This window comes from Meles meles, chromosome 13 (assembly GCF_922984935.1).
Source record: "Meles meles chromosome 13, mMelMel3.1 paternal haplotype, whole genome shotgun sequence".
Classification (NCBI taxonomy): Eukaryota; Metazoa; Chordata; class Mammalia; order Carnivora; family Mustelidae; genus Meles; species Meles meles.
Genome location: NC_060078.1, coordinates 74,113,279 through 74,138,320, shown reverse-complemented (window position 1 = coordinate 74,138,320; position 25,042 = coordinate 74,113,279). Strand labels below are relative to the sequence as shown.

The window sequence follows — 25,042 nt, the reverse complement described above, 5'->3', positions numbered from 1 at the left end:
GATCGTAAGCTACACATGGACTGGCATTTCAGTTCTTTTGACAAGATTAATTTCTTCTTTTAAGATAGGTTTAGAAGTTACTACACCTGAAACTCATGTTGTACTATAAGTACATAAGTATATACTATAAGTATATAAAAAGTAAGTTTGCTTATATTGTTTTCCTCCCCTTGTTTTTTTCTTTAAAAATGCAGAACTTCGAGATCAAATTGTATCTGTTCAGGAAGAGAAGAAGATGCTAGCAATTGAATTGGAAAATCTCAAGAGCAAACTTGCAGAAGTAATTGAAGAAGTATGTCTCTGAGGCCTGAGAAGCAAGACTTTTGGTGTTTTTAGGGTGTTTGGCTAAGTTAAAAACTTGCTGTTGGAAGTTGATTTCAGGCATGAGAACCCCGTGCCAATTCTGACCTCTTCTCTGCTCCGTTTCAGATATACAGAAAGTGTAGAAAATAAGATCATGAACATCCAACTCAGTAAATCAGCAAAATAGCAATGAAGTGTCCCCGTTGTCCCCATATTTCACTATGGGAGGCAGATTTGTAAGAATGCTCTCTGCAGTTTAAGTCATCTGCTTAATTGCTGCTGGGGAAGAAGTATTTGGCTTCTCCATCAGATGGTTTGGCTCGGTTGGGAAGGACTGTGTTCTTGTGTGCCAGCAACATAAGCCTATAGATATCAGAATGGGTTCAAACTGGGTGCTTCAAAATCTTTCTGTTTTTCCTTCTGAATGGTCTTTAAGAACAGGAGCACATAATTGCCTTTCTGTGCATGGTGCTTCAAGAAACTGCCTGTGCAGTCATGATTTAACTGGTGTCTGTGGTTCCCAGATTCTGCAGCCCAAGCTTCTAGACCCATCCCTCAGGTGGCTTATGGGTAATGCTGAGGCCTTGAGGCATGGATCCCTTCAGTGGGCAACCTTATCCAGCTACCTCAGTTTGCATACCTATCTCACAGTTTTCGTAAGGGCCAGAATGCGAAAAAGGTTAGGAGGTGGTGTCCACCAACTTCAGCCTCGCATTCACTTAGTGTGGTGGAACATGCTGTTTTGAAAGTGGCATTCCTGGGGAGTGTACACCGGTTACTAATTCAGACCAAAACCAAAAACGGAGCTTACGCTAAAAGCATCCAGTTCACAGGCTGTCTGGCGTGCCGATGGTCCTTTTCCAGGACCATTATCTTAGTTTCTTTCTTGACTGAAACCGTAGGAGAGAGACAGACATGTTTTGATGCACTCTCTTCCTCAATTATGATTATTTACTGATGATCCTGTCCCCCTCCCACTTAGAGATGTTATTGGAAATCCTTTCAGAAGTTCCTTTTATTAGGACTATTTCAGACATGTGAAGAGTATAAAAAACAAAATAAGGAACACCCATATGTCTACTAGCTAGCTTAGTATGTAGTCTTGACAACCCCAGTGTCTCTCTCCCTGACTGTATTCCCCCCACTCCATGCCCTATTTCCCTACACAACCATTATTCTGAATTTGGCTTTTAGCATTCCAGTGCATGTATTTATACATATTTTTTGCTACAATACATAGGATTTTGAGTGTTTCTGAATGATGTAAATGTACCTGCTTTTTATTTTTTTAATTTTTATTTTAAGTAGGCTCCGTGCCCAGTGTGGGGGTTGAACTCACAATCCTGAGATCAGGAGTCAAATGCTCCACTGACCGAGCCAACCAGGCACTCCTGTACCTGCTTTTTAAAATTCAGCGTAGTGCATTTGAGACTTACCCACTTTGATACACCCAACTTCACATGCTTTTTTTAAAAAATGGTCCTCTGATAGTCTCTTCCCGTTGATTGATATCAAAATTATCTCAGAAATGTAAGTCTTTTGGGAAGATTTTCGTATGTGTTTTTATTTAAGCCAGAAGTCATCAAAGTTTTAAAGTATTTTTTATTTTAAAAATTCATGCATTGTTTTCCTTAAGTTAAATGTCATCAGAATTTGAAGTGAGTATCAAAGTGGAGTGATGGATCTCTGACTACATGATTTGTCTATTTTTCTACTTGGATTTTTGCCTTAAAATTAATCAATCATTTACATGGGTAGGGACCAGTGCCATTTGGAGTTTGTAAGAAAGTTCTCTACCAAAGGTATATCCTAGCTTAAGCAGCTACCCCTGAGGCATTAAGAACAACTTTACTAAAAGCCCAACACGGTAAAGCCATTGCTGCCTGAAGTTGTAGCCTCGTGTTGACTGGTGAGCAGCAGTCTGCGTGTCTCCTTAGGTCACGTTTTACAATGTCGGGTGTTTTCTTCCCTCACAATTTCACATTTTTAGGTAAATAAAGTTAAACAAGAAAAAGATGCTTTAAACTCAGAAGTTCTTGAACAGAGAAGAGTCTTAGAAAAATGCAATAGAGGTAGGTGTTTCCGGTCTTTTTTTTTTGCAGATACATATGTAATTTATTTGGTTTGCAGACATTTTGTGTTGTTCTGTACCTATGCCTGAAGAGTCTTGGAGCAAAAATATCCTGTCTTGGTTTTCCTGATTTCTAGCCACGAGTCTCTCTCTTTCCGGTTATTTGATCACCCACCTTAGGGTCTTGGGACTTCACTTGAGGAGCGTACGACCTGCCTCAAACCAAAACACTGTTCTGTCTACATGGATCCTGGGACCATGGCCATATTGGCACTCCCCTCAGTATTTATGTATTTGATAGGTGATTTTTAATCCAAAAGAGAGAGGATATCTGCACAGATACATGTGACATGGTATGAAAAAATTTTAAATTACGAGAATATACAAAATGGGGCAAAGCAAAAGTACAGTTAAATACTGCTCTACAAGGTTGCGTGCTTGCCGTGAGGTCTCGTGCAGTCCTGCCCGTGTGTAGTCAAGTCTGACTTGGAGGTGTCTAGCGGCCAGAGTGATGAGAGATTTATGACCAACCATATGAATCATATTAAAATGATCCTCTTGATCAAGAGAAGCAGGCCTGGTCTCGTGGCGAGAAGGAGATTTCTCCAAAGGCTACCTCTAGAGAAAAAGGAATCCTTGTTGTAAAACACAGCATCAGGTCCCTTGGGGGCTGTGTTTTTGCTTCCTCTGGTTCAGGACAAGGGAGTGATGCCTGAGTGCAGGAAACCTTTGAACTTGCCCTGTTGTCATTGGTGGTAGTTTTCCACTGTTGGGGGACGAATTGAGATTTTTGAATAAATAAAGGACCTTGTAATTCAGTGTGGGAGACGCGGTAGATTCTGACATTTCTCAGCTCCTTCCACATTTAAGAAGATAGAAGTGGTTTTGATGTACTGTGCTAGACACAGAGGGTTCTACAAAGGTCGATCACATGGATCTTGCCTTCAGAGAGCCCTCACCGTAGGAAGAGAAAGAGAGATGGTATAAATAAATGCATGGTGAGGACCAACCTAATTTCTTGCAGAAGCCAAGTCAGAAGGGCCAGGACATGTGAAAACTCACTTTTCATTATGGTGTTCCGGACTTAGAAAAGAGAGTCAGTTACGTTGCCCAGGGCCTTCAGATAGTCATAGTTGTCTTTGTTTCCTCCATGAAAATTTCTTTTTTAAATAGGTTTGAAAATCATTTGGCTCTCAGGGACCTATAATTCATATCACAAATCACCACTTACATTGTTTCACTGGAGTAAGACTGGTCGTCTTTCCTCCAAGAAGGCAGGAGATTTACAGAGTACAGAGTTTGAAATTCTATGTCATTACACAGCAAACCAGTCCTTAGTCAGTTAGGGCTGAAGTGTCCTGGCGGAACATTGTGTGAAAGCAGCCATTAAGAGCGCCTTTTTAAAGATTTTATTGCTATGACTCAGCTCAGGATTGAAAGTGCCTGTGTCGAGGCAGATGGAAAGACCTACCTATGTTGTGCCGAATTCCTAGCGGCGTCATCACTCCCTCGGTCCTGCCTATGTCATTATTTAACAAAACAGGCCACAGAATGTCAAAAAGTAGCAAAGATTTCGTGTTTCTCCTATCTGATAGACCTTCCCTTTGAGATTTCTGTCCTACAGTAATTCTTTAATTCAGAGCTCTGACTCTGGGCCTCAGGGATCTAAGGCCACTTCTCTGTAAACATGCTTAAACATGTAAATAAGCTTAAAAATAACACACATATATATTTTTTCTTTTTATTCAGGTAATACACTTTTTTTGGTGGAAAACATAGATTCAAATGGAAAAGGAAAAAAAATTTCAATCTTTACAGTCCAAAGATAAGCACTATTAACGTCATGTATATTCTTCTAACCTTAAGAAAACCATATCTATAAATACATTAAGTCATTTGTTAAATAACAAATAAAAAACATAAGTTAAATAACTTATGGAAGCTGAAAAAATATCAGCAAAAAAATACGTCTTTACCCATTGATAACTTTACAAGTCCCTGAATATCGATCTCCACTTGCATCCCCTCACGTAGATTTTTATCATTGCTTTTGTTTATAGTTCTACCTGGGTGCACAGATCTCTAAGCAGCATGTTGTTTAATTTGGCATGTTTTTGAACTTCATCTTCATGCTGTCACCTTGCACGTGTCCCTGTGCATTTTTTGGTTTGCGAGGTCTCTCTTTGCCCTGGTAGGTTGAGTTTCCCCACTGGATAGTACGTCTTTCACTGTCTGTCACAGAATTCATTGTCTTTTCAGTGGCTGTTTGAGTTTTTTTCCAGTTTTCTGCTACTCTGAGTCCTGCAGTTATGAAAATTCTTACATGCGTCTTCTGGTGCATGTGACCTAACATAACATGCCAAATGCCAGAGTTCATCTTCAACATCAGCACGTGATGCCAGGTTACTTTTAGGTAGATTTTCACTCCTGTGAGCAGTGTGTCTTTTCCCATCGTCCTGTGTCCTCTCCAAACTTGATGTAACTCTGCTTCTTGATTTTTGCCAGTTCCCTCTCTGCTGCGTCGAAACAGTTGCCTGTGTTTTTACTTTCCATTTCTCTGACTACCAACGAAGATGAGTATCTTTGCGCACATTCACTGGCCTTTCACACGATCCGCTTCTGTGAAATGCCTCACCGGTGTGTAGTGTATGCAGCTTGTAAGAAACAGAAATGAAGTCATTTAAAAAATATATATCATGACTATCTTTTGTTTCCACAAACATGCTTCTGCAGTGTCATTTCGATGGCAGAATCCGGTTTCCCATATATACCGTGCTTTCCCAGGTCTGCCGTGGGACACCATCTGGGTCATTTCTCTGTTTCCGCAGCGATGCCGAGAGCGCTCTCGCGGCTGTGCTGCTGGATGTGTTCCTGATTTGTTCTCTTGGGGGAACTGGTACGTTCCAAAAAGCGGAATTCTTGAGTCAGAGGGTATGAATGGTTTTAGATTTTTTTTTGATTCACGTTGCCGAGCTGCTCTCAGAAATGTTTGATCCGTTCATATTGAGTCAGCAATGGCTGAGGGAGCCTGTATGCCGCTACGCAGAATCTTTTCAACACTGCTTTTCACCCATGTTCCTGACCGTCTGTATGGTCACTGGTCTTTGTGCATTTCTTTTACTTGTTTCCCTAAGTGTCCCTGCTGGCGGTAGAAGAATATGAGGAAATGCAGGTCAACCTGGAGCTGGAGAAGGACCTTCGAAAGAAGGCCGAGTCATTCGCACAAGAGGTAAGCATCCACAGAGACCTAGTTTTAGATTTGGGGTTCTTAAAGAACTTTGCAGGTAACGTGTCAAAATGTGTGTTTTTTTTTTTTAAGATTTTATTTATTTGACAGAGCGAGAGATCACAGTAGGCAGAGAGGCAGGCAGAGAGAGGGCGAAGCAGGTCCCTACTGAGCAAGGAGCCCCATGGGGGGCTCGATCCCAGGACCCTGGTCATGACCTGAGCCAAAGGCAGACATTTAACTGACTGAGCCACCCCGGCGCCCCAAAATATGTTTTGAGGTTGAAAAAGAACTTAACATTTAGAATTAAGGGAGGCCAGCTATGGGATAGTGTCAAGTTCACTAAAACAGGTGTTAGAAATCTGGGTTCATATTTTGGCCGTATCAGTCAGTCGCTCATTGTATGACCTGAGAGCAGCCCCTTTAGTTCCTTGGGGCTTCACTTGCACCATCTGTAAAATGGGTGATGCTATCAGCCCGACCAAGTAGATTTTGAAATCTGGTGGCACAGTTCTGCAAAAGGATTTCGTACTATAGAATGCTGTTATAGGGGAAAGAAATTATATTTAGGGATACCTGCCGCTTGTGATGCAAAGTCCAGCTTGAGTACAGGATTTCTGTCTGTTTCAACAGCCTTAGGAATCTAGGTTACATCTCCAAATACCATCTCAAATAACAGCATCGTGGTGTTAGTATTTTTCTTCACCTGCTAGACGGTGATCTCATTACGTGAGCTGATCTTGCCGCTTGCTGTGGAGCATTGCCGTGGTGTGCGTCCGTCATTGTAGCCTTTCACCAGAGTCCTGGTTCTCTTCTCCTGTCAGAGATAAGCTTTGAGTTTCTCATGTTCCGGCTTCCCTTTGTTGACATGTTGTCGCTGGATATTCCGTGGCCTGGGGCTGGTTTACAGGGAAATGGTGAGGCACTGGTTGGCAGAACTCTAATGGCTCGTGATGGCCACTGGTCTGCCTGAGATTTGCATCCTGTCTCGGTATTTTTTTTTTTTTTTTTAAAGATTGTATTTATTTGACAGAGAAATCACAAGAGAGGCAGGCAGAGAGAGAGGAAGGGAAGCAGGCTCTCCGCTGAGCAGAGAGCCGGATGCGGGACTCGATCCCAGGATCCTGAGATCATGACCTGAGCCGAAGGCAGCGGCTTAACCCACTGAGCCACCCAGGCGCCCCATGTCTCGGTATTTTGAATCTGAGTGCACACCAGAGGTTGCGAGGGAAAGTAGCTACGGAAATGTAAAACATCCGAAGGTAGAAGTATCCAAGGTGCTACAGGAGGACGAAGCGTGGGGCGGTGGGAATGACATTTGAAAATCAGATTACGGTTTTGTGCAGGAGTCTTTCTGCACCTGAGTGCGGCTGTGCCAGCAGTGAACTCTGGAAAAGGTTTAGTCCAAGATGTGGTTTGAAATACTCTCATTCATTTTATTCAGAGACCTTAATGAGAAATGAGTAAAAATTGTTCTCTTATTCACTTGGAAGAAAGAAAAGAAACTGAGGTGTGCCAGAGCCCCTTGGGAAAGCTGCAGCGATAGAAACAGTGGAGCGGGAGGGAGCCGGGGGCTCACGGGTAGATGCCTCCGCCGACAAACTGAAAAGGTGGGCTTGTTTTGACCCGAATGCCAGGGTCTTACTTTGAGAGACATTTTCAGTTTTCCATCTGTTGTTCGTGGAATGATGTTAGAATACAAAGCCGCTCAAAAAAGACTTGAAGGCCACACAGTAGCAGAGAAGATAGACACAGAAGCAGGATTCTGCTAAGAATCTGAAGACTAGTGATTTACTCTGCCCTTCACCGGCCATGTGATCAGTGACCGTGACCTTGACACCGGCTGAGAAGCCAGAGGCTGGAGGGGAGGGAAGGCCAGGGTGGCCACTTGCACTCTTCCTATGGGGAGCCTCAGCGTTCGCCGCAGCCGTGCTGGATGGCTTTACAGTATCTAGATTCCATCTGCACAGTTGTGCGAAGAAAACTGTTGTTGTTTTTTAAGATTTTTTTTTTCAAGATTTTATTTATTTGACAGACAGAGATCACAAGTAGGCAGACAGGCCGGCAGAGGGGGGTGGGGGAGCAGGCTCCCCGCTGAGCAGAGTCTGATGTGGGGCTCAATCCCAGGACCCCGAGATCATGACCTGAGCCAAAAACAGAGGCTTTAACCCGCTGAGCCACCCAGGCACCCCTAAGATTTTTTTTTCAAGTAATCTCTACACTTAGTGTGGAGCTTGAACCTACAACCCCAAGATTGAGAGCTGCATGTTCTACAGACTGAGCCAGCCAGGACCCCCAGAAGCTGTTCCGTAGAATAATGTTAGGCTAGAACCCATACACCTTCCCCTTTGCACGGTTTATAGACTTGTAGCTGCTGCTTTTTTTTTTTTTTTAAGATTTATTTATTGATTTGAGAGAACATGCGTGTGAGCGAGGAGAGGGGCCCAGGAAAGTCCTACAGTCTCCTGACCTGAGCGGAAACCATGAGGTCTCAGGTGCTTAACCGTTGGAGCCACCCAGGCGCCCCGACTCTCAGCGTTTCAGTGGAAAACTGTTGCTAAGACGTGGAGGTCTTGGTTTAACAGGAGAAGAGCCATTCTTGTACATTTTGATTTTTCTTGTGTTCAGCAAACGCCTTCATAAGCCAGACACTGTGCTGACAGTGGGAATGTAAGGGTGAAGAGTTCAAGTGCGATCCCTGCCCCCTTCAAGCTTATAGTCTGGAGCCATAGAATTCAATAAAGTAATTTACTTTATATTTTTAATTACAAAAGGAATACATATTCCTTGTAAAAGGTATATACCTTTTTACAAAAAGTATTTGTAAAAAATATAAACCGTTCTCAGATGTGGAAAGGAAAACGTGGAAAGTTTTTCCCACGCTCCTACTTCTACTTGTCCATTTGAAAAACAAAAGCTGCAGGGCGCCGGGGTGGCTCAGTGGGTTAAAGCCTCTGCCTTCTGCTTGGGTCATGATCTCAGGGTCCTGGGATGGAGCCCCGCATGGGGTTCTCTGCTCAACAGGGAGCCTGCTTCCTCCTCTCTCTCTGCCTGCCTGCCTCTCTGCCTGCTTGTGATCTCTCTCTCTCTGTGTCAAATAAATAAAATCTTTAAAAAAAAACTGTGCGTGTGTGCACACATGCACTTGCGCACACACGCGTGCACGCACACACACACAGAGGAATATTACTCGGTCATAAAGAAGAATGAGATCTTTCCTTTTGTGACAGCATGGGTAGACCTAGAGGGTATTAGGTTAAGTGAAATAAGTCAGACAAAGACATATGCCACATGATTTTGCCTCTTTGTGGAACCTAAAAAACAAAGCTAAACCAAACAAATAAAAAGCAACAACAGACTCATCGATACAGAAAACAAGTTGGTGATTGCCAGAGAGGAGGAGAGGGTGAGGGGATGGGAAAAATGGGTGGGGGAAAAAAAAAAAAAAAAAAACGGCAGCAAGAAAACCAAAGTAAAAAATGTACCCCTCTCCCCTTCAATAAGGAGGAAATGGCCAGTTGCCTTTCTACGTTTTTGTACTTCTTCAGTGTTACTTCAGGTTTCAATGACAAATTTTCCTTTACTTTTTGAATCTGTTTTTTCTTGTTGGTCATTGTAGTTTTCTTTGCTCAAAGGTGTGGATACCTCATTCAATGTGTGGTCTGAATATACTGTGAGACTGTTTTGTGAGTTCTGTTTTCTTCCTGGACAAGGCACATGACATTTTAATATTCTTTTAGAAAGAATGAATCCTATAAAAGTGACATAAGGTTTTCTTCTTTTTTTTTTTTTTCATTCTTTGAGAAGATTTATGACAGTCCTTGGAAATTCTGACACCCCCGATGTCATTCGTTTGACAAGAGACCACCTCCCTAACCCGAGCTGTCAGGTTCTTATCATAGTTGAAAGCCAAATCCAGGGGCACCTGGGTGGCTCAGTGGGTTAAAGCCTCTGCCTTTGGCTCAGGTCTTGGGATCCAGCCCTGCACTGGGTGCTCTGCTCAGCAGGGAGCCTGCTTCCCCCTCTCTCTCTGCCTGCCTCTCTGCCTATTGGTGATCTCTGTCTGTCAAATAAATAGATAAAATCTTAAAAAAAAAAAATCCAAATCCATCAGTGTTTGGTCACTAATCTTTTTTTAGGGCCCATCTTTAGAAGATGTCATGTTAGTGTCTTAAGGTCTAGAAAACATAGTCTAATGAGTAAGTTTTCCAAGTTACCATGGTTATCTAGATGTTCTTTTCATCTTACACTACTACTATTTAGGAATTGTTAAAGGGTTTTGCAAAAGAAATTAACATCAGTAACATCCCCAGACATAATCTTTACTATTTTCTTTCTTAAACAACCAAGTTGAGATAATGTATAGTCATGTAAAGTTGAACAAGTTTTCCTGAGTGCTCTGTAGAGGATAACTGTCGCTTTTTCCCAAGAGTGACCTGAAGCTGGGAGAGGCAGTGCAGTGAGGGACACAGCAGTGCTCTGACCGACAGTCTGTCCTGGACTGCACACCCAGGGGCTTCTGCCCGCCTCCGAGCACTGGGGAAATGCCTCACTGGCCGGGAAGCCAGAGGACTCACTGAGTCCAGCTGCTGTTTGCAGGCCACCTTGTTGGCTCCGTGAGGCATTTGCTAAGACATTGGCAAGGGATCTCAAGCAAGTTAACCTTGAGAGGGGAAAAAGTTATTTAGAAAATGACTACTATGGTAATAATAACAACTCAAAACAGTTGTTTCAGTGATGCCATTGGTCTCAGATGTCAGAGACTAGATGAGATACGGATGGCTCCCTCGCACGCTGATGCTCGCAGTCTCAGTGTCCTGGAGCTCAGCACCTGCGCACGCGCACACACACTCCCTCCTCGTCCCTTCGCAGCACCTTTCATTCTTACACGGAAGTGAGTGGTCAGGTGGAAGAAAAATGTCCATTTTCCTTTAAAATGCAATTAAGAATCTGATGAAACTGTGAAGCTCTACTATAAAATCGGCTTAATGTCAGAGTTTATAAAACATTCCACTTGTAGAATCACCCACTGGCTGGCTCGTGTAAGGTATTAAGGAAAAGAAGTAACAGGTTAATAGAAAATAATGTTGTATTCAAAAGTGTGAACTTACAAAGACTGAATAATATATGTAAGTTGCACAGTAAAGTGCCCCATCAGTATTGATGTGCCTTTTCCCAGCTCTTGGTATAAAACAAAACGCTAGGTTTAATAAATACCAGAGGAGGAAGATTAGCCAGGTGGTTAAGGGTTGGGCTTCTAAATCAGACAAATCTTGGTTTAAATCTTGGTTTTGCCACTTTCATGTGTTCTTGGGAAAGTGGCTTAGCCGCTTTGGACCTCGCTTATCTTCTTAGTAAAAATGGGATAATAGGGGGCGCCTGGGTGGCTCAGTGGGTTAAGCCTCTGCCTTCGGCTCAGGTCATGATCTCGGGGTCCTGGGATCGAGTCCCGCATCGTGCTCTCTGCTCAGCAGGGAGCCTGCTTCCCTCTCTCTCTCTCTGCCTCCCTCTCTATCTACTTGTGATCTCTCTCTGTCAAATAAATAAAATAAAATAAAATAAAAATGGGATAATAGTAGTATCTACCTGACAGTGTTGTTCTAGGGATCAGATGATACACGTAAAATCAACGCTATATCTGTCACAAGATGTTAGTCAATTTTATCTGTTCAAAGCAGAAGTATTCATAGGATTGATGTCAGAGTTCAAATAATACGTAGAAACTATGTAGCAGAGTACCCACTATAAGTGCCGTGATCAGTAGCAGCCAGTAATGTTAGTATTAGTGCATTTCAAAGCAATAATAGAGCATTAAAAACTGAGACATAGGACGCAACTATTGCACATATATGTCGCTGGGGCAAGGGTGAATGAGGATCCTTGAAGACTGCATGAAAGTTACAGATGAAGTCGTAGCAGTCGTTACTGTACTACTGCACAACTCAGAAATAGCCCTTAACTTCTCAACGAAAACTCCGTGTACTTTCCTGTTGCTCCCCTCGCGGTTGAGGACGTACGTGAGGTTGACTGGTCTGTACGTTTCTGTCATGAACTCTTGCAGATGTTCATTGAGCAGAACAAGCTAAAGAGACAAAGCCACCTTCTGCTGCAGAGCTCCGCTCCTGACCAGCAGCTTTTGAAAGCTTTGGAAGAAAACGCAAAACTCATCCAGCAGCTTGAGGAAGAGAGAATTCAGCATCAGAAAAAGGTAACAGATTTTCTTCTGGCGTCTTAAAACATACCCACAAACATGAGAGGGTCAGTCCGGTCATTTTTAGCTCCCTAGTTGGCCTCAGTTAAGTCTCTTCCGTCTTTTTACTTTTTAGGAGAAAGTAACTACTGAATGAACCTTAATTTAGTGCCCACGTAAAATCTAGAGCACTCCGTCATAGACGCATAGTGATCTTTAACCTGTCCAAAGGTCTGAAAAAGCGAAGGAGGGAGAACTCAGAGAGCTTGCATAGCGCACATAATGCACAGTTGGGGCACCTGGGAGCTGATTGTGTTTTCGGAGCCCGCATACACCGGCGAGGACGTTAGTCTCCCAGAACTTACTGGAAGGCACAAGTTTGATTCAAAGAGGAACGAAAAGTCCATATTAGTAGTAATTGTTTACTTAGAGGAAATTTCTGATTTTGTAAACTTGCACAAATATATGTGTTTAAAGACTTCCTAAGTGGTTATTTTTGTTTGTTTGTTTGAGTGGAGCTGTTCCAGCTGACACAGCCCACGTTTGTACGCAGGGCAGAAAAGATAGTCATCCCGGTGGGTGAGAGGGAGGAGGCGGGAGGGGAGGGGAGGCGAGGAGGTGGAACAAAGGCTTTGAAGTTAAAGAAACCACTTAAGAGAAATCACATCAATATTTATACTCCTTACAGTGTACCTCATTTGTGAAGAAAGGGCTGTTAGCTGCTGTTTATTATCACCTGTCAAAGTCTCTTGAAGCAATAATACCGACATTTAGTCCTTGGAAGTTTCTGAAGTCTTTACGAAGTTGGTCCTGAGGCAGAGCTGATCTTTTCTCCTCCATAAGAAATGCTGGTGTATGCGCAGAACATCCGGAGTGGATGGTGACAGCGGTGGTCCCTGCAAAGAGGACTAGGGAATAGACTAGGGAGGAAAGAACTAACTTCTTCCTTCCCTCCTTCCTTCCTTCCTTTTCTTCCCCTCCCTCTCCTTCCCTTTCCCCTCTCCCTACCCTTCCCTCCCCTCGCTTCCCCTCCTTTTCCCTTCCTTCATCCCCCCTTTCCTTCTCTTTTCTTTTTCTTTTCTTTTCTATTTTTCTTTCTCTCCGTATGCAAGAATTACCATTTAAAATAAAGAGAAAATAAAGGAATATTTTAAAAATGTAGCTCATGTTAGAATTTTTCGGTTCTGAAAAGTCTTAGTACAACTAAGTAGTAGTTAAGCTGTTTAGTAAATAACACGGGCCCAGGACCAACTGAAGCGAACTGAAGTGTGGGACTTAGTGGTTGGATCTGTTCCAGGTTGGGGTGGGAGGAGAGTCTAGCTGACAGTGGAGATTAGCTAAAAGTCATGAGTTGCTACGATCAGGATTTCTGAGACGATCCTACTGTACTCTGCTGTTGTTCTGCGTAATCTTTCATGTGTGTGGTCCTAAACAGTTCTCACCTGTCCGGTAAGTTCCCCTACAGATTCTGTGGCTGTCTTTTAAACACTGTGTTGTTTCCATGGTGATAAAAGCAACATATGCTTCTTCTTATAAGCAAATATTTAAAATACAGTACAAGTTAAAGAAGAAATTAAGATTACCCAAGAATTCCATATTTTGGTACCTATCTAAACCTTACACAAATGGGTAATTTTATGCATGTAGTTGAAATGGGATCATATCATACATCCTGTCCTACAGCCTGATCTGTTTTTAGTTGATAGCATACTGTTCCCTGTCAGCGTGTGGTGAGCTTTGTGATTTTATTTTCTTTTAATTTTTTAAATAGATTTATTTAGAGAGAGAAAACACAGGTGGTTGGGGGGGGGGGACAGAGGGAGAGAGAATCTGAAGCTGACTCCGTGCTGAGCACGAAGCCCTACGCAGGGCTCAGTCTCCCGACCCCGAGATCTCGAACTGAGCTGAAACCACGAGTCGAATTCTCAACCAACCACACCACCCAGACATCCCAACTGTGTGATTTTAAGTGGTTGTATAGTATTTCAGTTAGTGAAGATAGGATGACTTATTAAATCCATAATTTGGTGGATATTTAAGTTATTTTCAGTTATTTGCTGTTACAGATATTTAAGTTATTTTCAGTTATTTGCTATTAACTATTTCCTTTTTTTTTTTTTTTTTAAGAGAAAAAGCATGTGAGTGGTATGGGGGAGGGAGAGGAAGAGGGAGAGAGAGAGAATCTTAAGCAGGCTTCATGCAGGACTTGATCTCATGACCCTGAGATCATGACCTGAGCTGAAATCAAGAGTCATTGGATGTTTAACCAACTGAACCACCCAGGTGCTCCCTTGCTATTTCTTTAAATAAAGTTCTAAAAGTAGTATGGCTAAATCAAGCAGTCTTTCCATCTTTCTTTCTTTCTTTTTTTTTAAGGTTTTTAATACTTGTTAACAAATTCCTCCCCCCACCCAGTGTTCTTTTCCATGTTACCTGAATTTTCTCTTGAAAATGGGTACAAAGGTAATAATTTGTTTTAAATTAATTTCTTAGATATTATTTTACCTTTTTGACCCATATTTCAATACCCAGTTATCTGGGACATTATGTCTCCAATAAATTTATGTTGGCTTAAATAACTGGTATTTTAACTATCATCTATACTCCAAAGTTTGCATGGTTTTTAAGATGGATTGGTATCTCTTTGCTCTGAAATGCAAAGTAAAGGGAAACTGATTTTCCCCCCTTTATTTTTCCTTGAGAAAGGAAAAGCTGCAAAAGTGTGTTTGTGAATTACAGGTAAAAGACTTAGAAGAGCAGCTCGAAAACACAGCCCTCCACAGAGAGATCCGCAGCCTCAAACAGCAGTTGGGACTTCTGGAAGAAGACAAAAGAGAATTGGAATTAAAATACCAGAATTCGGAAGAGAAAGCCAGAGATTTAAAGCATTCCGGTAAAAGGGTCCAGTGGGCTTCTGTGTCTGAGTAGTCTGTGAATTCCCCGTGCCCAGTGCAAAACCTGGCCCGTAGCTAGTCCAGAACACTTGCTGAATGCTGTACAGAAACACCAAGATCAGTTCGGTTGAACGGCCACCATACTCCAGGGAGTCACAAGCCCTTGGATTTCTTGGTGGACTCAGAGCATGTGTGAGCTTTCCGTACAGAATGAAGAGCTAAAGATACTGCTGGTCTGGGAAGACCAACATTTCAGCATTTCTCAGGGCTTCAGATAGGATAGTTAGGAGTATTCATCAAGTACTTATTTTGTTCATTTTAGGGAGTGGGTTTTTTCCCCCCTTTTCTTTTTTAGAAAGAGAGAGAGCGTACTCGTACTAGCGACTGGGGTTGGGAGGGAGGGCGAGAGGGAGAAAGAGAATCCCAGGCAGGCTCCACACCCAGTGCAGAGCCCGATGTGGGGCTCAGTCCCATGACTCTGAGATCATGACCTGAGCCAAAATCATGAGTCTGATGCTTACCCTACTGAGCCACCCAGGCCACCCTTAGGGTACATTTTTAGAAAGAATTAAACTTTTAAGGTTCATACAACCCTCATCTGTGGTCTAATTATACCTATGAACTAATACTTTCAATGTCACTCCTAACAATAAAATGGGCAACAATATGTATATTAAGTGGAAAAACTTTTAAAACACCAGGGGATATTTAAATCAAAGGATTTATTCATTCAGTTCCAGAAGGCTTGACAGGAATGTGTGAATTGAATTATTACACAGGGATAAGTAATAAGTTTCTGTTGGAAGGGAGGTGTTTTAAGGAAGCAGGTTGTTCCCTTTTATAACAGCTTCAGTATTCACTTGAGATATTTTTGGTTAATTTTATACTAGAATTTTGAAATCTGTATAGAAGAACTAAGTAGGGTTTTTTTTTCCCTTTAAGACTTTTTTTTTCCCCTTTAAGACTTTCTGCAGTTTCATACTGAGATTCCTAACTTTGCCTTAATACCAAGAACTTGACTTTGAGAGAGGTTACGTTTTTCTTTTTTCCTTTATGTGTGTAAAAGGTGCTAAAAACATCCAGTGCTTTCTAATCCATGATGAAAATGAATTGCAATTTACTTTTTAAAAAATTGATCTAAAATTAAGAAGTATTCTGTTCTTTTTAGTGAATATCCAGGCAGCCTGTGGCCAAAGCCTTTTTTTTTTTTTTTAAATGGAGGAGACAGACACTAGAGAGAACCTGAGATTCAGTTTTGAGTATGTTTTATTTAGGATCTGCTGTGTGTGTAGCCAGCCATACCCTAGAGTACTATAAGAAATCTAGAAGAAAAGAAACCGTGCCTTTTGTCCTTGAGGAACTCAAACTCTCTTTGAAGAGACAGACACATACATGCACATGAATAACGAGAGGACTCTTGGCCGTCAGAGAGCGTCGCCCACACTGCTTATTTAAGTGTTGAGAGTAGAAATAAACAGGCAGATCATTGGGGGTTCAGTCATTCCTGGCGAGAGGAATGGCTGGAGACAGAGGGGGCCATTCCTGAGTGCACACAGTGTTCGGTACCTAGAGCCTGTTGGAGCCCCTCTGAGAAGTATTCACATCTGCAGAATACATAGAAATCGAGCTCCTGGAACTCAGAACCTGCGTCTTGAACAGCCCCAGGCATGGACCCTTTCACGTCGCTGTTGCCAGTACACCTGCTTCATTCGGGACGTGAGTGAACTGGGTGGATAAATTCTGTTTCCAGAATGCTCCTTCAGAAGAGCGAGACGTTTCTGAAGCTACAGACATATGAGAGTCTGAGTCTGGTTAAAACCAAGAACGCCAGGATTTGCAATTTTTGAAGGAAATTAGGTGGAGGAGGAAAGTATGTCATTAAAATTCATTGCTCTAAATGTCATCTTTAAAATTAATTCCTGGTCTGTACCCTTTAAAAGTCAAGTATTCACAATTTCTCAGTGTTCTGAGTAATATATGCCATTGTTCACAAATATTTCTTCAACCAACTCAATCCCTACTTCCACCCATCCAGCCGTTGTCCCGAATTATTTTTCTTTTCCATAGCTGCACACACAGCCTCAAGACAGTAACCTTCCCTTGTGACCTGCTTCAGACCCCTTCTTGCATTCGTGTTCGTAGCCGGGGTGATGAAAAGGTTAAGACTTTCTGCAGTTTCATACTGAGATTCCGAACTTTGCCTTAATACCAAGAACTTGACTTTGAGAGGGGTTACGTTTTTCTTTTTTCCTTTATGTGTGTAAAAGGTGCTAAGTGGCTTGTTTCAGCTCCTTTCTGAATGCTTGTTCTCCGTGCAGTTGATGAACTCCAGAAACGTGTGAACCAGTCTGAGAACGCGGTGCCTCCGCCGCCCCCACCTCCACCACCGCTCCCCCCTCCTCCCCCCAACCCCATCCGGTAAGTGCGGGCGATGGGGGGCGGGGCGGTGGGGTGTGGGAGGCGGTGGGTAGGGGGACTGCTCTGCGGGTCTTGTCATTCCTCCTCACAGCACCTGAAGCGTATGCTAGTGGGTAGTGGGATTCCCTTCCTTAAATGCAGAACCACAAACTGCCTTAGATTGCATCACTGGAGGGACGGGCATCAAAACTCTGAAACATACCAGCTGGTATTCCTCTCAGAAAATTTTCTTTTTTTAAAAAACTTTTTTTTATTTTTACTTTTTTAAGATTTGTTTATTTGAGAGCGATAGATCACGAGAGAGCACAAGCAAGGAGGAGAGAGAGAAGCAGGTTCCCTGTTGAGCAGGGCATCCCCTGTGAGGCTCGATCCCAGGACCTGAGATCATGACCTGAGCTGGAGGCAACCCCTCAGCCGACTGAGCCACCCAGGCGCCCCTCTCAGAAAATTTTCTAGGGCCGATGAATCACTCCCTTCTGGTAATGTATATAGAAAGGGCCCTAAGACACCCCGAGCAGAAACACTCCTGGGGCCGCCGCCTTGCTCTGCTCCATGGAGACGTTCAGATTGCACGGGGATGTCCAAATCCAGGAGCTGGACATGCGGTTTAGAAGTGTGATACTGGGGCGCCTGGGTGGCTCAGTGGGTTAAGCCTCTGCCTTCCGGTTGGGTCATGATCTCAGGGTCCTGGGATGGAGCCCTGCATCAGGGTCTCTGCTCAGCGGGGAGCCTGCTTTCTCCCCTCTCTCTCTCTCTGCCTGCCTCTCTGCCTACTTGTGATCTCTCTCTGTGTCTGGTAGATAAATAAAATCTTAAAAAAAAAAAAAAAAGAAAGAAGTTTGATACTTCAGCATTAAGATTTCGGCCCCTGATGTTAGGATTTCCTTCAACTGGAAGACCAAGGAATTTTGAGCTCTCCCAGAATATATATTTTTTCATCTTTTCTTGCCTTAATTTGAATTTGAAAAGCTCTGGTTTGTTCATTTACCTTAAAAATAAAAGTACTAAAGGAAACAAAAACTTAACAGGACTAATTGTTACACACTAGTAATTAAACTCAGAGTGCTAATTATGTTTTGTCCCTAACCTCATATTTAAACCTTTATTAATGCCAAGAGAAGAACCTTCCGTAAGAAGAAGAAGAAATTATGTTTACACTCTTGTGACAGGGAATCACATATGCAGACAGGAATTCACTTTTTCTGAAGCCTGAGGTGACTGGGTGGTATTGAGTTCTGAAGTAAGCACAGTCCACCCCAGGAAACCTAGGGGCATGTTTTGCCTCCTTTGTGGTTCTTCCTTCCTTCATCCAGAGTTACGTAAGACACAACCTGCTTGCGGTGCTGACGGCTTCCCTCTTCATATCATGATGTTAGCTGCTTCTGTATAATTTGTTTTTGAACAAAGGGAATTTAAAATTTTGCTAGATTTTTTTTTACCTTTCATTAACTCATGTGATTTGTTTAATCATTTCACACAGAGCCTGTTTTTTCCTGCTTTGCACCTTTGCAAAGTCTTTCCATGTTAATGGAATGTGTAGTATGTTCCTCCCACACAATGATGAAAATGGGACTTTGCCTTTTAAAAAGATTCTCATTAGGTTTTCTTACTGAGGGTATGACATAATCTGCTTTGAGCCATTGAAGTAGTCAAGGCAAAATAATTTTTACACGTGATCGATCCAAGAGTCCATTGAAAGAATTTCAGGTATTTTAAATTCTTTCTGTCCTGGGTAGCTAAAATCTGTTGGAGATATTCTGAATTTGACATTTAAATTCATCACTTTGATCTTTCTCTAAGGTGTAGAATTTTTAGCTGATAAGAAAGATGATTTCTGGGGCTCCTGGGTGGCTCACTGGGTTAAGCCTCTGCCTTCGGCTCAGGTCATGATCTCAGGGTTCTGGGATCGAGCCCCGCATCAGTCTCCCTGCTCAGTGGGGAGCCTTCTTCCCCCTCTCTCTCTGTCTACTTATGATTTCCCTCTCTCCATCAAATAAATAAAAATTTTTAAAAAAAAGGTCACTTCAGTCTATGAGGAGGGAGAACTATAAAAAACACGATTATAGTGTTGCTTTTGTCTTTAATTTTTAGTCTCACAAATCTGGAAATCCTTGGAATTAAAAGTAAAGTATAACCTAAATAGAATATTTTCCCAAAGATCACTTTACTGAGTTTTACTGAGAAATGAATACAGGGTTCAGATTATGTATGTCTAAAGCATGAACTCTTTCATGAGGGCCCTTTGAAGAAAGTTTTCATTGAATAACATGAATGATTTTTATTTTAAGACGAGTTTAAGTAGTATAAGATGTAATTTCTCAGAGTTTTCTTTGTTGGGTTTTTTTGTTTTTTTGTTTTTTTTGTTTGGCAAGGAGTACTTTCTTGTCAAAGAAATATATTTGCACATATATGGAGTTTCAGTAGACTTTGAATCCACTAATCAAGGTTTTCTAACTTTGGTCCTGAGCCACATTTGTTTTAACATGACAGAGTCCTTGGATAGAAGAAAGCAGAGATTGGGGGAGAGGGCAGTCTAGGACCGTGAGGAAGAAGACAGACCGTGGTCGTGTTTACCAGCAGTAGTGAACTCGGGAGAGGTCGTGGGCAGGTGTGGGTCAAGGGGGAGGGGGAGGGTATATTGGTGTATTAGTCAGCATTCTCCAGAGAAACGGAACCAGCAAGGGTGTGTGTCTGTACATGTATACATACATGTATATACATCATGTCCATTCACATACAAGGTTTATTCGAAGGGAAGAGTTCCTATGATTATGGACTGTGGCAAGTTACAGAGTGAGTGGAAAAGCTGGAGCCCAAGGAGAGCCTGTGGTGTGGTCTCAGTCAGGTCAGCAGGCTCCAGACCAGGAAGAAGCAGTGTTTCAAGTCTGGAAGCAGGGAAAAGCAGATGTCCTAATTTCAAGACAGTCAGGCAGAGGAATTCTGTTTTATTTGGGGAAGGGTCATCCTTTTGTTTTATTCATGCCTTCCACTGATTGTGTGAGGCCCACCCACATTAGAGAGTAGTCTATGTTCCTTAGGCTGCCAAATGTTAATCTTTTTCCTCGCTGGGGGAGAACCCTCTCCAAGCCCCACTGAATGTTAGCTTGTAGACACTAAAGAGTTCTGCCTTCAGTGACAGAATGGGGAACATGGGCAAAGTTTGCATGATTTCATTTCTTCCAACTTCTGGAATAAAACGTGCTTGTTGGTAAGTTCTAGAAACCTGCCAGGGTAGAGCATAGTGCTTGTTCTCCTGTGCTTCATGAGAGATTGCTCAGTGTGTTTGGGAATTTTAAGAAAAGGCAGTTAGGGGATTAAGAAATTTTTAAAAATCTAAAAATTACAGTGATTAAGAAACACTGAGTTGTTCTGTCCTCAGCCAGTTACTGCTGTGTGTGTCCAGGTGCCGCTTTTCTGGAGGCAGCGTTATGCCTTCCCAGCGTGGCTTCCTCAGGACTGTACTTTGTCAAATCTGCTTTACCACACTGAGAATATTTATAGTGAACACTTATAATATAGTTCCAGAATTCTTGGTTCATTTGGGTTTTTTGTAAACTTTTTTGAGGGGAGACCGATAACATGTATGTAGGAACGTACACTGACTTCCGTACAGTTTAAAAGTAATACAAAGTGAACATCATGTGTTCACCTTCCGAATCAGGAAGCAGAAAAATACTGGTAGCAAGAAAAAATTTTTCTTCCGTATATATCTCTAAACTTCTATAAATATGCATATGGTTTTTTCCCTAACTATATAATTGGAATTTTACTGTGTTCATTTGGGTCTTGTTCTTTTTACTCTACGTTACTTTGTAAGATTCTCGTGTGTTCTGTTGTGTAGCTGAAGTTCATCCATAGTCATGGATTATGTGTGTTTATCCATTATGGCCCTTATACCTTTGAGTTATTACCAGTTCAGGAAAGTTCTGGAAATTCTATACGAATATTCTGGTAAATGAATCCTGGTGCACAAGGGCTTGGTCTCTTTAAGACGGACGGAGGTGGAATCCCTGGCTCCTAGGATCCGTGTGTCTTCAGCTCCACTGGATAATGCCAGACGCGTTTTCCAAAGTTTTCCACCATCGGTCCGTCCGCCATCTTCAGTCTGAAGTTCACCCACTGTCTTCCTGTTACTCCACAGACCTACCGGCCCCTGATAATATCAGACTAGAAATTTCTTGCCTGTTTGGTAACTGTGTAGTCATATATAAATGTGGGTTTCATTCGTGTTTTCCTAGTAGCTAGTGAAGTCAAGTGCTTTTTTTTTTTGTATGGGTTTTGGAGATTTGGACATCTCTTTTATGGCGTTTCAAAGCTTTTATCCATTTTCCTGCTGCATTATATGCTTTTTCTTATTGATCTGTAGAGTTTCCTTTAATCCTTTTTTTTTTAAGTTTTTTTTTTTTGAGGCTTTTTTTTTTCTCAGTATTTTTTTTTTTTATTTGTTTATTTACAGCATAACAGTGTTCATTGTTTTGGCATCATACCCAGTGCTCCATGCAGTACGTGCCCTCCCTATTACCCACCACCTGGTTCCTCAACCTCCCACCCCCCACCCCCCACCCCCGCCCCTTCAAAACCCTCTGGTTGTTTTTCAGAGTCCATAGTCTCTCATGGTTCATCTCCTCTTCCAGTTTCCCTCAACTCCCTTCTCCTCTCCATCTCCCCATGTCCTCCGTGTTCTTTGTTATGCTCCACAGATAAGTGAGACCATATGATACTTGACTCTCTCTGCTTGACTTATTTCGCTCAGCATAATCTCTTCCAGTCCCGTCCATGTTGCTACAAAAGTTGGGTATTCGTCCTTTCTGATGGAGGCATAATACTCCATTGTGTATATGGACCACATCTTCCTTATCCATTCGTCCGTTGAAGGGCATCTTGGTTCTTTCCACAGTTTGGCGACCGTAGCCATTGCTGCAATAAACATTGGGGTACAGATGGCCCTTCTTTTCACTACATCTGTATCTTTGGGGTAAATACCCAGCAGTGTATTGATCTGTAGAGTTTCCTTTATTCTTTTTTTTTTTTTAAGGTTTTTTTTTTATTTTTTTTAAATTTTTTTTATTTATTTACAGCATAATTTTTAAGTTTTTTTTTGAAAAGTTTTTGAAGTTTTTTCAAGTTCAATAATCTCTACACCCAGGCTAGGACTCAAACTCATGACTCCAACATCAAGAGTCACGTGCTCCTCTGAGTCAGCCAGGCGTCCTTTCTTTTTATTCTTTATGGTGTCTTTTAATATATGGTGGTCATAAAATTTTAATGTTAAATTTATCATGATTTGCCTTTTATACAGATTTTATAAAAATAGACCAGAGAGACTATGGTCTAAATGTATTTTGTCCCATAGGTATCTGCTCTGTGTCACTCAGACTCATATGTCTTTATGCCCATGTTTCACAGATAAATATTTACTGAAAATATCCCCTAATTCTTTGATTCTTCCCTCTCCCTCAAACGTATTACATAGATAGCTCTTTCTGAATTGTATGTGTGGATATTGACTTTTTTTCTGTTTTATTTTGCACAGTATTGGTCATGATAGTGGCTCCCTTCTTAGAGTAATGAGTTCGGTTCCATGCAGAAAGGGATGAGACATCTCTCTCTTCCTTAAAGTGCTGAAAATTTAATAATTAAAAATGGAAAGTAGACTCCTAAGTTCTAGCTATCCATTTATGCACCAAGAGAAGAATTGGATTTTTACTGATTAATTTGAATCAATACATGTTATTCCTTGAATTTTCCAGCACCCAGTAATCTCCTTTCGTTCTCTTTCTTTCTCCCAAAGATCCCTCATGTCCATGATCCGGAAGCGATCCCATCCCAGCGGCAGTGGTGCTAAGAAGGAAAAGGCAGCTCAACCAGAAACAAGTAATTCTCACTCACTTTAGTTTTAACTCTCAGTGGTTTCAACACAGGTTTTCAACAACACACATAGTTTTTGAGTTCTTTGACTGTGAACGGATTGGGGAGAAATGTGAACCTAGCAGCTGATAAGAAACAGAAAAGGGTCCACACGAGGAGCAGGTGACCTGTAAGGTGCGGTCTGCTGGGGTGCGTCTGCTTTCCAGGGTGAGGCTACAGGAGGAGGTCTAGAGGAAAGAGAGGGAGTGATTCTAGGTGAGGGCTTGGGGAAAGACTTTTTAGAGTTCGTAGCAAGTGAACTGAGATCAAACCCCTGCTATATACAGACCTCGTGCTGTGTGCTGGAGACAGAAGACATAGAGTGACACTGAGTGGGGGAGCAGTAAGCAAGGATGATTTCCTGGGGGAAGAGCACACGTTTCTACGAGAGTATGGAGGGGGGGATGCGGGTATCGGGAAGCAGTGCTTAAGCTGAGTAGTTTAGATTTAGGAAGTCAGGGTGGGGGCATTTAGAATAAAAGTAGTTCCCACAGGGGGGCAACCAAATCAAAGTGGGGAAGGAGCTTGGCATATTAGGAAACTGAACAAAGGTTCGTATTTACTGGAATGTGGGGTACAAAAGAAGGAAGTCTGAGCCAGATCCTGAAGAATGTGGTCAAGATTTTGAATTGTATGGTAAGGCCAGGAGAAGTTTAAGTAGGGGTGTGGCATGGTGAGATTGGTCTTTCCAAAGAAATCACACTGTTTGCAGTGAGAGGACGGGGAGCGGACTGCGGAGGAATGAGGAGATGAGCCGAGGTTGTCATTCAGAGGCGGGTGGCTCAGACGAGGGTGGAGCGAGCAGTGGAAACAGAAAGAAGTGGGTAAATCCAGGAATAGCTCTGGGAGGGGCAGTTCACAGGAGTCACACTGACCGGAAAGGGAGAAGTTGAGGATGACCTGATGATGGGAGTGGAGGGAGGAGGGCTTGGCATTGGCCTCTGGGAGCAGCGCTGGCTCCCGGAGCTGCGGGCTGACCAGTAGAACCCACGTTAAACTCAGCACCTGCTAGTTACAAAGCATGGCGGGTTTGCCTGGGTGCAGTCCAGTCTGGTGCAGACTTCTTGGCCCCCTTTTCCTACCCCAGGTTCATCGATTGGGTCCAGCCACTTTCCTACCACTGGCAGGCTGACGTCCTCAGATCGTTGTCCCGTGTCCTGTGACATTGCTGTGTTCTCACTGCGTCAGAATAGAGTCCAAACTCTGTAGGCTGCTTAGCCTCATTTCTGTACGTCTGCTCTACCTTATGGCTGGACCGTGACCTTGAAGCCCCCCTCTGCATTTGCTCTGGGTTTCCTCGTTCCAGAATTGCTCTGCTGCCTTCCTCTGGTCGGCGCTTTCTGGGGCAGGAGGCTCTAACTACACGTCTCCTGTGTAGGCTCCAGGCTCTGCCTCCACTTGCTCTTGTTCGTCAGTGTTAGCTCCTTAGTATGGGCCCATTGCTCTGTGTGGCTGTAGCATTTTGCTTCAGGTTTTATGATGTCCCACCCCACAGCCCCTACTGCGGTGTTTGGGGGTTATTTCCACATCTCTCCCCCTGAACTGATTGCAAACTCTTTGAGGGCTTACTCCTGCCTGCAGGTCTCCCTCAGCTTGTGTGCACCTTCAGTGAATTCAAGTTTAGACCTACCCCTAGCCTTGCTACCCAGAACCTCGCAGCACCATTACAGAGGAAAGCTGGTCGATTTCATCTGTGTATGTCGACTTTTGGTGCCTGCCTCCTACAATGCTTTGGAACATAGTTCTCTCATAGTACTCCTGAAAGGGACATTTTGCTTGCCACAAGGTATCGCAGGATTCAGAAGTCTTGTCTTTGGTGATTGCAGGATAGCTCTGCTGTCTTACTGACTGTAAGCCTTCCTGACACTCTGATTAAACTTAAAATTTTATTTCAATCTTGTTTGGGGGGCAATTGGTAAGACTTAGAGGGTCAGGAGAACAGTCAGAATAGAATGATTTTCCCTTCTAAGTTAATGACATTATCGGCTTGCCTCGACAGCACCCTTAAGTTTAAAAAAAAAAGATATTCTAAG

The 25,042-nt window shown here is 42.7% G+C and overlaps 1 protein-coding gene across 2 annotated transcripts in view; it reads left to right on the top strand.

The window, feature by feature from the left end:
• Positions 1 to 25,042, top strand: part of SHTN1 (shootin 1) — a 100,743-nt gene that overhangs the window by 41,601 nt on the left and 34,100 nt on the right. For both annotated transcript variants that reach the window (XM_046027048.1, XM_046027049.1), the window contains exons 6-12: positions 195 to 292; positions 2,294 to 2,375; positions 5,509 to 5,603; positions 11,662 to 11,808; positions 14,530 to 14,683; positions 17,003 to 17,102; positions 22,894 to 22,976. In XM_046027048.1, the coding sequence (XP_045883004.1) occupies positions 195 to 292; positions 2,294 to 2,375; positions 5,509 to 5,603; positions 11,662 to 11,808; positions 14,530 to 14,683; positions 17,003 to 17,102; positions 22,894 to 22,976 (759 nt within the window). The remainder of the gene's footprint in view (positions 1 to 194; positions 293 to 2,293; positions 2,376 to 5,508; positions 5,604 to 11,661; positions 11,809 to 14,529; positions 14,684 to 17,002; positions 17,103 to 22,893; positions 22,977 to 25,042) is intronic.